This window comes from Brassica oleracea, unplaced genomic scaffold, assembly GCF_000695525.1.
Source record: "Brassica oleracea var. oleracea cultivar TO1000 unplaced genomic scaffold, BOL UnpScaffold01226, whole genome shotgun sequence".
Lineage (NCBI taxonomy): Eukaryota > Viridiplantae > Streptophyta > Magnoliopsida > Brassicales > Brassicaceae > Brassica > Brassica oleracea.
Genome location: NW_013617776.1, coordinates 3,906 through 19,904, shown reverse-complemented (window position 1 = coordinate 19,904; position 15,999 = coordinate 3,906). Strand labels below are relative to the sequence as shown.

The 15,999-nt window shown below is 31.5% G+C and overlaps 1 protein-coding gene across 1 annotated transcript; it reads right to left on the bottom strand.

Moving 5' to 3' along the window:
* Nucleotides 1-12,216: 12,216 nt before the first annotated feature.
* Nucleotides 12,217-13,487, bottom strand: LOC106321104. The gene is made up of 2 exons (XM_013759420.1): nt 12,656-13,487; nt 12,217-12,566 (listed from the first exon to the last, which is right to left on the bottom strand). Exons 1-2 carry the CDS (start codon nt 13,485-13,487, stop codon nt 12,217-12,219), a joined length of 1,182 nt encoding a protein of 393 aa, XP_013614874.1.
* Nucleotides 13,488-15,999: the final 2,512 nt, after the last annotated feature.

The following is a 15,999-nucleotide window of genomic DNA, read 5'->3' as shown; positions in this document are numbered from 1 at the left end:
TTTTTTAAGGAGATATTGGTATTCTGTTTTTTCTTTAAAATGGGTAAACGTCCGGAAAACGATGTTCACAAGAACAAGAGATCATACAATCAAGTTACAACTCTGCCTTCACAAGTACCAAGAGGGCTCAATACTTATCTGGATGATCAATCATCCAATATTCCACTGTTTTTTAACGAGAAAGGTAATACCGCATTTCATATACTCCCTCCGTTTTTTAATATAAGTCGTTTTACAGGTATACACGTAGATTAAGACAATCATTAATTTCTTATATTTTCTAAACAAAAACATCATTAATTATTTATCTAACCACAATTCAACCAATAGAAAAATAGAAGATATATTATCATTGGTCAGACAACATTTATTACTAATAAATTTTACATAGAAAACCGAAAACGACATATAATTTGGAACAAAAAAGTTTTTCTAAAACGACTAATATAAAAAAAACGGAGGGAGTATATCTTTGATATTATCGTTACGTTTAACAATCGAATTATATATGAATTTATTTTAATCTTAATTTTTATTCACGTAGGTTGTTCGTTATCATTGACTGTTTATGGTAAGAATACATTTTATATGTTGTTTTAGACGTGTTTGACTATTGTAACATGCACAAATGATTATGATAAGCCAGTAAATATAAACTGTTATATTACTTGTTTTCTTAATGATTAAAAAAGATAATACGGAAACTAATATTTTATTTATCTGTTTCCTAAATAATATATATATTTACTTGTTATCACATGATTTGATATAGAAAAAGACATCATGGAGAATAATATGGAAAAGGCAATAGAAGCAGGATGTTCTCACCTTACACATATAAATAAAGGTTTGTTCCTAACTTAAGTATTATATAATATTCTAGATCGACATCTACTACAATTTGTTGTTATGTTAAAAAAAATATATATGCAATTGGTTGGTGTCGCCAAGTTCCTATAAGCATATACATACATAATAATTGAAATGATTTTTTTGTATTTAGGTGGTAATGAGACGGCATCATTGACAACTAACATTAACGAAACCAAGAAAAGTAAGTATGAAACCTAGAATATTAAAAGATGTTTTGATTGTAATTTATGCATTATGTACCAAACTCTTTTTTAATCCAACTAATGACAAAATTTAAACAAGTAATTCATTAATTATATAAATAGGGAAAAGGGGACGGCCTTTTAAAAAAGAAGCTAATAATACATTAATGCAATGTTACCACTGCAATGCTTGGGTTTGGTTACTGGAAAGTACTGAAAAAGATTCAGTTAATAAACGTCCTTTGTTTTCAATTTGTTGCAAACAAGGTCGTATATTGCTCCCTACTGTGCGAGAGCCTCCGTTGTTGTTAGAAAAACTACTAAGTGACCCAGACTTCCTACGATATATACGAGCATATAATTCAATCCTAGCTTTCACTTCTATGGGTGCAGATATTGATTACTCTGTCCAAAATACATATGGAATATACTGTTTTAAAGTGCATGGAGAAAATTATCACTTAATTGGATCTTTATTACCAACAGAAGGGACACCACCAAAGTTTTCTCAGATGTATATATATGATACGGCTAATGAGGTTAAAAATCGTCTAGCAGCAATGGGTGGAGGCGATGCTGAAGAGCTAGATCAGAATATTGTAACACAACTAATAGACATGGTTGATGAATTCAATGTTCAGGCAAAAGTATTTCGAAAAGCAAGGGATCGTTATGAAAGTACTGGACATGATAATTTTCATATTCATTTAATAGGCTATGACAAGAAAAAAAAACAATACGAATTGCCCTCATCCAATGAAATTGCAGCTTTAGTTGTTGGAGATTTTAGTTCTACAATGGGAGAAAGAGACATTGTTTTGCAACATCATTCTGGAAATCTACAACGTATATGGAGTACTCACCCATTATATATGACCTTACAATACCCACTGTTATTTCCATATGGTGAAATTGGGTTTTACGAAGGGCTTAAGTATAAAGACCATAAAGAAGGAAAAAAATTTGTGTCAATGAGAGAATACTACACGTATCGTATTCAAACACGATCCTGTGAAAGTTCATTCATTGTTAAAAGTGGAAGATTATTTCATCAGTTTATCGTTGATGCATATACATCACTAGAGTCATATCGTCTTCAATGGATAAGATCAAATCAAACAACAATTAGAATAGACTTATACAATAATGTTAAGGATGCTGTGAACAGAGGAGATAATGATCCACAGAGTGTTGGAAAACGAGTTGTCTTGCCATCTTCACACACTGGTAGTCCTAGATACATGGCTGAAAAATATCAAGACGCTATGGCAATGTGTCGTTGTTTTGGAAATCCTGATTTATTTGTAACTGTGACTGCAAACCCCAAATGGGAAGAGATAACAGATTTCGTTAATTTGACGGGCGATAAATCAGGTGTCGGAAGACCTGATATTGAATCGCGTGTGTTCCATATGAAACTTAAGCAATTGGTAACAGATATTGAGAAAAAAAACTATTTTGGTCCAACCAATGGAGGTACATATCATTTGAATTACTTCTTTTACTAGGAAAAACCTCATGTATATATAAATAAAAAAATTTTAATTGTTTTTTTATTATTAAATGATTGAAGTACCTTTAGTTTAAACATCTAAATTTATAAATTGTTGAGATCTTTTATTTTTTTATATTGCAGTTGTTTATACAATAGAATTTCAAAAACGGGGTCTTCCTCATGCACATATACTTATATGGTTAAAAGCAGAATTTAAAAATCCTTCAACTGAAGATATTGACAAATTTGTGTCGGCTGAATTACCAGATATTAATAGTGATCCAATAGGATATCAATTAGTCGAACAACACATGATGCATGGTCCATGTGGCATAGATCGACCGACAAATTCTTGTATGGAACGTGGAGAATGTAGTAAAAGATATCCACGAGATTTTTGTTCGTATTCTTCAGTAGATAAAAATGGATACATAATTTATCGAAGAAGAGATATTACTTGTAGATTTATACTTAAGGGAGACATCAGGTTAGATAACAGATATGTGGTACCCCACAATTTGGAATTAGTAAAAAAGTACAAGGCTCATATTAATGTGGAATTCTGCAACAAAACGAGTGCTATAAAATATTTATTTAAATATATAACGAAAGGTGTTGATAAAGCAACAATGGTATTAAAGAGAAAAAAGAAAACTATTAAAGGTGATGAGAATGTAGAAAACAGTAGAGATGAAGTGAATGAAATCGATAACTACTTGGATTGTAGATACGTATCAGCTTGTGAGGCTTCTTGGCGGATCTTTAAATTTGAAATTCATCACCAAAGTGTTCCTGTTCAGCGGTTAAGTATTCATTTGCCTAATCAACAACCAATAATTTTACGAAACAATGACAACTTACAAAAAGCACTGATAAATATGGAGTACCAAGATAGCATGTTTACAGCTTGGTTTAAAATGAATGAATACGATTTAGAGGGACGTGATCTAACTTACGTTCAATTTCCTTCAAAATATGTTTGGAATAAAAGTCAAAATATTTGGTCAAAGCGGAAAATTGGTAAATTTATTGGAAGAATATATAACGTTCACCCATCAGCTGGTGAACTATATTATCTAAGGATGCTAATTAACTATGTGAAGGGTCCTAAAAGCTATGAGGATATTTATACAGTTGATGGCAAGTTACATAGTACTTTTAAAGACGCCTGTGTAGCAAGGGGTTTATTAGAAAACGATGAAGAGTGGCATGAGTCAATGAAAGAAGCATCACTTTGGGCGACACCAAATCAGTTGCGCAATTTATTTGTCATGTTATTAGTACATTGTGAAGTGTCAAATCCCTTAAAATTGTGGAATTCTTTTTCGAAAGATCTAAGTGAAGACATTGTCTACTTACAACGAAAGCTCCTTAAGTTTGGGAATTTGAATTTAAAGGAAAAGGAAATTGAAAGTTATACCCTTATTGAGATCGAATTATTATTGAGACTATATGATAAGTCCCTCAGTGATTACCCTAACATGCCAGTCCTTGAAACGACTATATTAGGAAGGTTATCCAACTCAATGATAATGGAAGAAAGTAATTATGATATAGAGAAACTAAAAGAAGAACACTTTAGTCAACATATTATATTAAATGAAGAACAACGCTGTGTGTATGATATTGTAATTGATTCGGTTGAAAAGAACAAAGGGGGTTTATTTTTTTTGTATGGTTCAGGTGGCACTGGTAAAACCTTCGTATACAATACAATTATAAATCGCCTTCGCTCGGAGGGGCGGATTGTGATTCCTGTGGCCTCATCGGGAATTGCAGCTTTGCTATTACCTGGAGGAAGGACAGCTCATTCTAGATTTAAAATTCCTTTAAATGCAAAGGACGATGTTGTTTGTGAAATAAAAGCAGGATCTATGTTAGCCAATTTATTAATTCAAACAGACCTCATACTCTGGGATGAAGCTCCTATGACACATAAGTATGCTTTTGAAGCGTTAGATAAAACATTGAGAGATATCATGTTTAGGACAGATTCTGATTCATATACCAAACCTTTTGGTGGTAAAACAGTACTATTGGGTGGTGATTTCCGTCAAACCTTGCCTATCATTCCACATGGAAGCAGGCAAGATAGTGTTTCAGCTTCAATTAACCGGTCTTATCTTTGGAATTTTTGTCAAGTAAGTTTTTTTTTTTAAAAATATTTTTAATGATAATGAAGTATAGGGTATCAGTTTAATTATTAATTTTTAACTTTTACAATATAATAGGTTTATACTCTATCTAAAAATATGCGTGTTAAGCAGACGGAAATTGAGTTTTCAGAATGGCTTTTAAAAGTTGGAAATGGTACTGCCTTAAAAGAACAAGATCACTCAAGTGAATACTCTGGAGTTGATCAAATAATTGTGGATAAAAATTTGATAATTCCTGCAAAAGAAAATGGTATTTCAGCAATTGCTGAACACGTATACAAATCATTTGATACTAATTATTCAAATATAGATTACCTAAAGGAAAGAGCAATTCTTACACCAAGAAACGATACAGTTGACGAAATCAATAAAGTATTGCTAGAAAAACTCCCTGGTCATGCGAAGATGTATGCAAGTGCAGATTCGATTATCAACAATGAGAATACAGAGCAAGATTATTCTTTAGATTATCCGGTTGAGTATTTAAACACCATTAATTTACCTGGTTTTCCGCAACACAAAATATACCTTAAAGTGAACACTCCAATCATGCTTATTCGAAATATTTGTCAAAAAAAAGGACAATGTAATGGAACTCGTATGGTACTGCTTCGTTTGGGGCATAGAGTGATTAAAGCAAAGATAATTTCAGGATCAAACACTGGAGATGAGATACTTCTTCCTAGGATTGTTCTTAATCAAAGTGATGGAAAGCTACCTGTTGATATTCGTCGAAAACAATTTCCAATAAGAATATGTTATGCAATGACGATTAACAAAAGTCAGGGACAAAGTTTAAATAGAGTTGGCTTATATTTACCTAGGCCAGTATTTAGTCATGGTCAAATGTATGTAGCTTTGTCAAGGGTAACAACTTCAGAAGGTCTAAAAATATGCCAAAGTCAAGAAAGCAGCAATAATAAGAATTCAATTAGTAATATTGTTTACAAGGAAGTATTTAATAACCTTTAAAAAAGTATTTATCTTATTTATCTTATTTAATAATCGTTATGTAGGGGTATAATTAAAAGTATATGAAACCTTTACTACTTTTTTGGCTGTGAAGCTTATGCAATTTTATTGGACTTAATTTTACTTGCTGGAGGTTAAAAATTATTAGAATCAACACACTCTTTAGCTTAAGAAGCTATAAACTAATATATCTACATTAGACTCATTATATATTATTAGCTCTGTTATATAGGGAGGACAACGTCTGTCAACACCGTCTGTTAAGATATATTATAAACAATGATTTAGCGTTTGTTTAATGACAATAAAACCGACAGGAAGTTTAAGAAACATATAATTTAGCCATAAAGGAAATTATTAGGAAATATAAAAATAAAAGATCCAGCATTATCCAAGATTGGTTCCTTTTTTTTTTTTGTAATGTAAGTTAAGGAGATCCATCGCGCCACAGTATGCACTTAAACAGTAGACAATTTTAATAGGAAATCAGCTTAATACCTTCTATTTCGGCCACTAATCAACGTCCTTACAACCGCTATCCCACTATGTTACAACTTCATTAATGTAGAAAAAAGTTCCGCGTTGGTTTGGCTGTAATATCTTTTCGTTACCAGATGTCGAAGTTACTAAACATTGAGGCAAAATTAAAGAAGCAGAAGAATAGCTTAGGAGATGGATTTTGGTCACCTGATTCGATTGGATGTTCAAGGTAAGTGGTTTTGAAAATAGTTTGTTCACCAAAGGAATACATTTGTATATGGAAAATTTATTATATAGCCTAATTGTTTGTATTTTCTGTTAATTTTTTTGAAAATTTATTATATAGCCTAATTGTTTGCAGTCAATCCCCACGTTATCCAAATTTACCAATGGATTTGAAAATTGATATTGCTGTTAAACTGACCAATACATCTTTAAAGTCTGTTGGTAGTATTCTGGCTGCTGGGAAGGAAGGCCGGAATATCATTCTAAATAGTGAATTTAGAAAGCGTGTAAATCTGTCTGCGTTTATACGAAACAGTCGTCTTGTCTGTAGAAATGTAAACTTTTTCTATGACTGTGTTGAAGATGAAAATCCCACAGCTCTTTATCTACATGGGTTAGAATCTCTGTGTATTTGGAGAACTGCGCAATGGATGTTTTTTTACTGAAAGGGCTGCAACTCTGGGAGATCAAAGGGCTGTTGTTATGAATGCACTTATCTTGGTGTGCATTCCTGGACAATGGGATAAAAAATTGGATCAATAATTTAGAAGTAGTCGCTACTTATGCCAAAGATGTAGAAATGACATTACTGCGTTTCTCTCACAAAGGTCGTGGGGTATTTGATGTGACTTGGTATTGTCATTTTCCAGAGTGTGAGTTTAAGCATAGCGCTTTTGAATGTTCTGTATGTTTTTTGTATAGGCATTCTCTTATTATCAAAAACTTGTGTTAATTTATATTGTAATTTAAAACGTTCATTGTATATAAATTGTTTTATTTTTAGTAAAAAAATCCAATGACTGAAAAAGTTTGTGGCTTTGGTTCTAAGTTTTCTGTTCTAGCTGGAGTTTTGCGAAACGTATATTACTTGTTCGTAACCAAAATATATCAAAATACCGTAGGGACAATTAAAAACACATTGCCACGAATAATTTAAAATAAAAGCAAACCAAATAATGTATCAGTACTAAGATATGTGTTTAAGTACTATATATTTCTTTATCATGAATCTTCATTTATACAATAATTATGTATATAAAAGATATCATCAAAATAAGATAAAGTGCATCCTAATGCCACAAACATGCCATTTTATTTGATAAACAAACTCTAAACTCTCCAGGAAATAGTTATGAATCCTTCAGAAAAGAATAAGGACCTTTCAATCCTTCGTAGAAGAATTTCAGAGTTGCGAATTTTTTTTTGATCCCTTCAGCCTAATCAATAATGAACTCTTCAGAGCTATCATCAAAAATATTTAATAACATTAGATTAGCTAAAGTTTAACTCAATTTTCTTCCTTGTTTAATTGGTAAACAAAAGTTAAAGAATTACAGAAAAAATTAAAATTTAATGTAAATATTAGTAAAGGCATGAACTCTTATGAATAGGACTTTCGCTCTTTAAGAAATAACTCTAAACCCATGTTAATGTATATTTAAATTTTATAGTATATATTCAAATAAGAAACCACGAGTATATACGTAGGTGAAGTTACTAACATTTAAAAATATCTACTACATTGGTAAATATATTTAATATTTATTAGCATAGCCTTAGAGCTGAGTAAACAAAAGTTTGTAACTCGCTATAGATCGCAAGGATTGTAGTGGGGAAGAATTGTAGTCATATTTGTGAATAATTGTTAGAATAATAAATGTTTTAATTGCTGTTTTAAACTTAAGTTCACATTATTGAGTGTCGTCTCTATTATATCGTAATCTTAGTTTTCATGAACCGATTTAATATTAGATATAAGTATTTATGTGTTTATATAATTAAGTATTATTATTGTGTAGTGAAAAAGATGGCAAATTACATAACTTTTTGTTTTAGAAAATGATTATAGCATTTTGTAATACAAATAAAGATGGCAAAAAACATAACTCTTTTTTCTCACGACACCATATAATACCAAAATGTGATTGCAGAATTTTGTATTTTTGTATTAAAAATCGCTGGCTACAGCACGTACCAGTCCTCACTGTAATTACTTTTATAGTTTGAAAGGGTACCAGTTGGAAATGGTGATTATTAAATTTGAGCGCCTAATATTTAAAATACTAATATGAAAAGGTGCGTTCTTCAATTTTTGAACATATACAACTGTTCGGGCGTATGTTTGGTCACCTGTTATTAATTAACATCGTAAGGTCACCTTTTGTAGAGACATGACCATTCACCTCTAGGCTATCATTTTTTTAAGCCCAATTTCTTAAACCTATAAAGGTTTCTTCTTCTAACCAATTTACTCTACTTGTCCTATTAAATTTCCTAATTCTCCCCGAGAAACTGAAATACCAAAACTTTTATGATGAATTTCAATTCATGTAAAGTACTCTAATTTTCCCAAAAACTAAAACATACATTCAACAACTTTTGTTTCTATAATGTAAGCAGATTTATATATTAACATTTTTCCATTATTTTCAAGGGATTCAAGACAATACTCTGCCTCCTGTGTTTGATTTTAAAGTAGAGGAACAACAAGAAAATGGATGCGAGGCGAAGATTATAGTAGAAGCTGTTATTAATCAAGAAATGAACAGGGAAACCGTAGGCTTTACATATACTTTCTCAATTGAGGAATTCATAGCAGAAGAACCATGCCCATTAAAAAATGATTTATTTTGCTCCTTCATTTCTGGGGGTATTAGTACAGTCACTTCTTTATCATACATCAACAGTGCAATTACGATAGCAAGAGAAGTTACATCGTCTACCGAATTTGGTCCTACAAATCTCCTACGTTTTATATATTGTCTCCATAGTCCACCAAATTCTTTGGTTTTCAATGAATATTTGAATACAAACGTTGACAGTGACGAAGAAACCAGTCAGCTAAACACAGCAATACTGAATTCACTAGCAGATACTGAAATAAATTTCATTCCAGCAAATAAAACTACCGTGGATTCTCTAATTACTGATATATTTTCAGAGTGCCCATGTGGAACAATTAGTTGTGAAAACAGCCAATGTGTTATCTGCTTGGATAATTTTTTAATTGGAGGCCATATAGTAAAACTAGATTGTGGTCATAGATTTGATCGCGAATGTATTGTAAAATGGCTTAACACAAGTCATTATTGTCCAGTATGTAAATTTCAATTGCCAATATAAATACAAACACATGTTTTAGTTCTTTCTTCGTTTTTATATGGAGTACTAAAAGTTACAAAATATCTTACTTTTAAGATGTATGGTTTATTCTAAAATTAAAAATGAATAGGTAGTACAATTCTGGCCCATATTTAAAATATTACCTTCTATAATCAAGTATACACAATACATTTAGCGTTAGGTGTTTAAGAAAATGCGGCAAGTATTATCCTAAATTATTCCTCACAAGATTTACTGCTCGCGTTATTTTATTTTCAAGAAGTTGCATACAAACAAAATTGTTATAAATCTATAAAGTCGAATACCCGTCTCCGTTTACAATGAATAAAAAAATAACTAATAAGTACGGTTACCTTAATTAACTATTATTTCGGCTAACAAATCTCAAGATTTACAGTTTCCAGGATTTCTTCAGACAAAAAATTTGAACACAAAAAATTCGGCTAACTATTACACATCACGAGTTCCTGGAAAAATTGAAATAACATGTCAAACTCGTTGAACACAGACAAAGAACTAGAGAAGAAGATTTGTGTCCGGGAAGAATACTTGTCCCCTTCTTCAATTTGTTCATCAAGGTAATTATGTTTTTCAAAATAACCCTGCAATAAAATCGTTTTGCAATAGTTATTAATAAATTTTGTGTGCCTTAAGTAATGAATGTTGCGTTGAAAATGCTTCTATCATGTACTAAGTAAGAACGGTGCTCGCGTAGTTTAGATAAACGTAGCAACGTTTTTCATTTTGTGTTTAAATAAGAATTTTATTATTGCAGAGAATTCTCGGTCGATAAGAATATACGTGGGACACCGTTTTTACCACATATTCCACGTGACCTCAAAATTGAAATTGCTCTTAAATTGAGTAATATATCGATAAAGGCAGTTGGTAATATTTTAGCGACAGGAAAAGAAGGGAGAGACGTTGTTCTTAACCGTGAGTTCCGAAGCCGAGTGGACTTAACTCCATTTATTCAAAACAGTCGACTTATCTCTAGGAATGTTAAATTTTTCACTGCCTGCGTGGAAGATAATAATCCACAAGCTGTTTATCTTCATGGTCTGGAAGTTTTATGCGTACGGGGAGAGTTAAACAATGGAGGTTATTATATTGAAAAAGCTGCAAACCTTGGTGAACATAAAGCAATACTTATGAATGCTTTCATTCTTGTTTGTTATGGATTACCTGAATTAGGAGAAAATGTACTTGACTATGGAATACAAGGCTGGAGGAATAATATAAAAGTGGTGTCATCATATGCCAAAGAGATTCAGCAGACATTATTACAGTTCTGTCATCATGGTCATGGTTTGTTCAATGGAACTTGGGATTGTCCATTTCCAGAATGTTGGCTTTACCATAAAACATTTGAATGTTCCCTTTGTTTTTTGTATAGGCATTCTCTTATTATTAGGAACTTATGTTAATTTGTATTTTGTTGTATGTAATTTCAATGTTAATAGTAAATTTTTAATTAAGTTTTTAAATTCTGTGATCTACCAACACTGAAACCACCCCGAAACGTTTACACTCTTTTCTTAAACAACTATTACATAATACATACTTCTTCCTACCTTTATGTATACATTATACAAATACCACCGTAATTGTGGAATGAAAATATTTGGGACAAGAAACATTTCTGTTCATTGGAATTTTTTCAAATAATATTCCTACCATTTTTCTCTACAAAAGTGCTAGCGCTCTTGTTTGACCAAAAAAAAACTGTGATGAATTAATCAAATTAACCAAAAATACTATAAAAATATAATCTTGTAATCTCTAAAAGTTTTTTGTTGGGAGTTCTTCAAACTTTTACTTACGATTATAAGAAATGTTTTATCATCTAATAGGTTATTGCTGCTACAATGGAAACATACGTGCAACCTTTAACATTATCGGTAGGTTTTAAATTATAAAAAAACATTAAATAAAAAAATTTGCAGTGTAACGATGACATCCAATTTTACATGTTAAGGTCATTGTGAGATAAAATGAGATCCATAGCTCAGATAAGTAATCTAAGAAGCCAGCTTACTATTATTTTTACTTTTTTTGCATGTCATTAGTTTTACTTAGTATTTGTACCTAAAAATACTTGGTAGGTAATACTTCAATACAATTATTACGTTCATTACTGTGACCAAATAAAAGGGGGGTAATACTTCATATCCATGTCCGGTGCTTTCTAACGTGTTTTGGTCATGTCTTCATATTTTTTAGGTTGACCTTTCATTTTGCAGTTTGACTTTGGGAATAAAAAATTATAATAATGCAAGTAATTTAATGCAAGTATACTTTTTAGCATGACTATGAGTATAGTGCTTTTTCTATAGACAAGTTGGAAAAAAATGTAATACATATGAATCTAGGAATCAAGAAGGAAGAAAATGTGGTATTCACACAATAATTGTATTTCAAGTAACACTTCACAAAAACATACCAATTATATAAATTCATTTTTGCAGAATTTGTGTTTGAAATTGGGGGCCCCACGTTTGCACATATAAATGGACAAGTACAAACTTATAAATAAGTTTTACAGAAACATACAACTATTAAAATAAATCTTTTTTTTGATTAAATATACAAATAAATCTTAATGTGTACGTAGCACACCAACTCGTTTTTAAAACGTAATTATTAAATCAACATGTAGCAAATGAACACACAAACACTCTATATAAAACTTCTTGCGAACAGCCTTCCTTCAGTTTATATATTCAGAAGAACCAACGGATTCACATTCTTCAACCTTGATATTCGAGTTCATGACCAGCACAGAGGAAGTAACACTATCTCCAACTTTATCAACTTTACAATCTGTGTACAGAACCTTACCCTGTTTCTCCAAATCACCAACATTAGACTTCATTTCACAGACAGGGTACATAACCACAGAAGACATATCTCTTACATAGTCATCACGCTTGCGTTTAGAACCACTTCCACGATCTATTTGTAGAGTTTCATCTGTATTAGCGTTGCCAAAAACATCATCATGAGAACGTTTTTCCATGGGATGATACACCGCCTCGGTTCTTAAATAAGACTCCGTTCCTGAAGATATAAGAGAATATTCAGAAGAACAAGATAAATAAAAATCCTAACAGTGTTAACATTATACTTCTTTTTGACAGTAATCTAACCTGTTGACAGAGGATTATACTCAGCATCTTCTTCACAGCCTCCAATCTGATGGGTAGCAACTGCTTTACCCAAATTATCTCCACAAGGAAACTTCCCTCTACAAAGCTTAGCTTTTAGGTATCGGCATGTTTCAGCAAGTTGATCACAATCAACACGAGGTGTATCAGTCATGGGAACAGATACTACACCAGATGGCCCCGCTTTCATACCTCTATTAGTAAAGGCATTTGTAAAGATCTGTCTTCGCATATACATGCCAGACCCAGTAGCTATGTCCTCAGTGGTATCATCACCTAACTTATTGTTTGCATCACCATGGATTTGCAGAGGACATACCGTCTCGTCATGTGTAAACATACCACACTTAGTGCAGAAATTTTTCAGTCGATGATACCTAAAAGAAAGCATAACAATCTCCCCACCAGCAAATTCAAAATTACGTTTGAAAATTAATGGGTTGTCAACGTTCCAGTTAACTAATACCCACACAGAATCAGTAAGGTTTGAGAAGTCCTCAAAATGAACGTCTACTACTTCGGCAAATTCGTCTCCAATGAACTTGATTACTGCCTTTGATGAGTAATGGGGAGGGATACCCTTTACCTGGACCCAGAATTGAACAATCTTTAAGTCTTCCTCCGTAACAGTAGCGTCCCAACGTTTAGCAACGATCATCCAATCAGCAAATGACCAAGGGCCTTCTTGCAAAACTCTGTTAATGGCTTCTTCTGTCTTGAACAGGAACTGAAACTTCTTGTTGTCAACAATCCGACCAATGACCTCATCGGTTACGCCCCAAATGTAAGGTAACTGATTTATCAAACCTTTCATACTCTGTTTTTCTGGGTTAACAAGAACACCAACAATTGAAAAACGATTCAAATGCAGAGCTTGGGCGACCAAGTGTGGAGGTAAAACAATGGGCGCTTTATCCAGCCCCAAATCATTTTCTTGCGAAGAAAAAGACTCAAATTACCCTAAGGAGTGATTTTACTCTCTCAAATAAGAGGTTCAATTGTAGTACTTAGAGATCGAATCCACAGAGAGCTAGGGCACACAATAGACTATAGAAATCAAGATTAAGCTATGCAAATAGTTTATAAAGCATTAAATCAATGAAAGAAAGGTGAACAAAGTAGTTGTTCGATTGGTTGATTGAGGTTGTAAACAATTAGGAGAAATAGCTAGACCTAGGGATTTATCAATCAAAAGATTCAAAACTACAATTCAAGGATGCTAATGGTTTATATATTCAATTCTAGAACTCGATTTTAATATGTAAGCAGTCCAGCTTTCGCATGCAATTGCTAATCAGATGTCTAAGTCCAGTCTCAGCTGTCACTTGTTGACTTGGAGCGAGCGTCGATCGATGCTATGGCCTGAGCGTCGATCGATGCTTCCTTAGACAAGCCACCACCTTGTCAACCACAAAAGCCACAGATTATTCTGGTTTTTAACATTTTATTATAAAAATTTATTTAAAATAAAAAATGAGTTAAAGGGGTTATATTAATTTACATTAAAATAATACCTATATATAGAAAGCTTGAATGTCTTATTTTTAATATTTTTTTACATAAATGTTATTAAGATAACATGTACTAGGATACATTAATCATAGTAACTAACTCAGTCCTTCAACGTTAAAACTCGAGACAATAAGATAACAACAAATGTAATAAAATCATCTTGCCATTGACATTGTCTTATTTAATAACACACATGTTTTTAGCACATTATAACAACTATACTTTATTACAAGACCACCACATCAATGAAACTTACATCGTAGTTCGATCATTACAATGTAACGAAATTTTTAATTGCACTGAGCTGCCGCGCGACATCGCGCGGGTACAATTCCTAGTATATATAATAAATAAATATTTAAATAAATAAACTTTAAAACTCAATTCTAAATCATAAATCATCAATCTTAAACCCATTTGGTTTTTGAAATACGAACTATAAACCTCTAAACCCTAAACCATAAAAGCAAATTCTAAACCCTAAACCCTAAACCTTCGACTCTAAACCCTAAAACATCAACTCTAAACCCTAAAACCCTAAACTTCAGCTCTAAACCCTAAACCCTCAATACAAAACCCTAAACTATAAACCATAAACTCTAAAAAATAAACTCTAAACCCTAAACCCCAAAAAATTAACCCTAAACCTTAAAAACATCAACTCTAAACCCTAAACCTTCAACTCTAAACCCTAAATTTTCTAAACCCTAAATTCTAAACCCTAAACCCTAAAAGCCTAGAGCTGATGTTTTAGGGTTTAGATTTGAAGGTTTAGGGTTTTAGGGTTTAGGGTTCGAATGTTGGAAAAATAGAGGATTTAAGGTTTACGTTTAGGATTTAGAGTTGATGTTTTAGGGTTTAGATTTGAAGGTTTAGGGTTTCAAGTTAATGTTTCGGGTTTAGGTTTTAGAGTTGATGTTTGAGGGTTTAGAGTTTAGAGTTGATGATTTAGGGTTTAGAGTTGAAGGTTTAGGGTTTAGAGTTGAGGGGTGGAGTAGGATAGGGTTTTTGGAATATGAAATTTAGGATTCTAATAAATATATAAATAAATACTTAAAAATAAAAATAAAATTTCAAAAATAAAATTCAAAAAATATATATATTAAAAAGTATAATTCGAAAACATAAAAAAAAAATTTTATTTTTTAATTTTATTTATTTAAAAAATGATTTATTATATATATAGAGAACAAGGGTATAAGAGTCTTTTGCCACTTGATAAAGAAGGTATTTTTGAAAATGTCCCTTGTATTTTTGAAATTATACTTTTCAATTCTAAATTTATTTATTGTTTTCAAAATATATATTTTCAAAATTATTGTTTGAAATTTTATTTAGAAATCCAAAAATATTATTGAAACTATTTTTAAAATTGGGAAAATTGCCAAAAATGACTTAAAACTTGATTTTGAATACAAAAGTGTATCCCAAATTCAATCAAATGCAAAAGTAGTCCAAAAGGCTAGTAAAATTTCAACAACCTCCTTATGACCAAACAAAAAACTTGTATTGAGTTTTACCATTACAACCCTCTGCGTGAGAAGACTTTTAAAGAAGTTTTCTCTGAGAAGACTTCTCTCGTTCGGTAGATCTTTAAAATGATTTAAATTTTTTATAAAAAATATTTTGATAGAAAAAAAATTGAAATCATATAATAATAAACATTTCTAAATGAAGTAAATTTATTTATACTAAAATTTAATTATTTTCAACGTAGATGAGTGAATGTAAATTAACTCATGATAGTTCTTGTTTTAGGGTTTGGTAACATATGTTATAGCATTGTTGGTATTTTTAGTGTTAGATTTTGAAAT

Coding starts and splice junctions, on each gene's coding strand:
- LOC106321104 (XM_013759420.1), bottom strand. CDS start 13,487: ATGAAAGGTTTGATAAATCAGTTACCTTACATTTGGGGCGTAACCGAT. Junction 12,567..12,655: donor GTATAATCCTCTGTCAACAG/GTTAGATTACTG, acceptor TTATATCTTCAG/GAACGGAGTCTTATTTAAGA.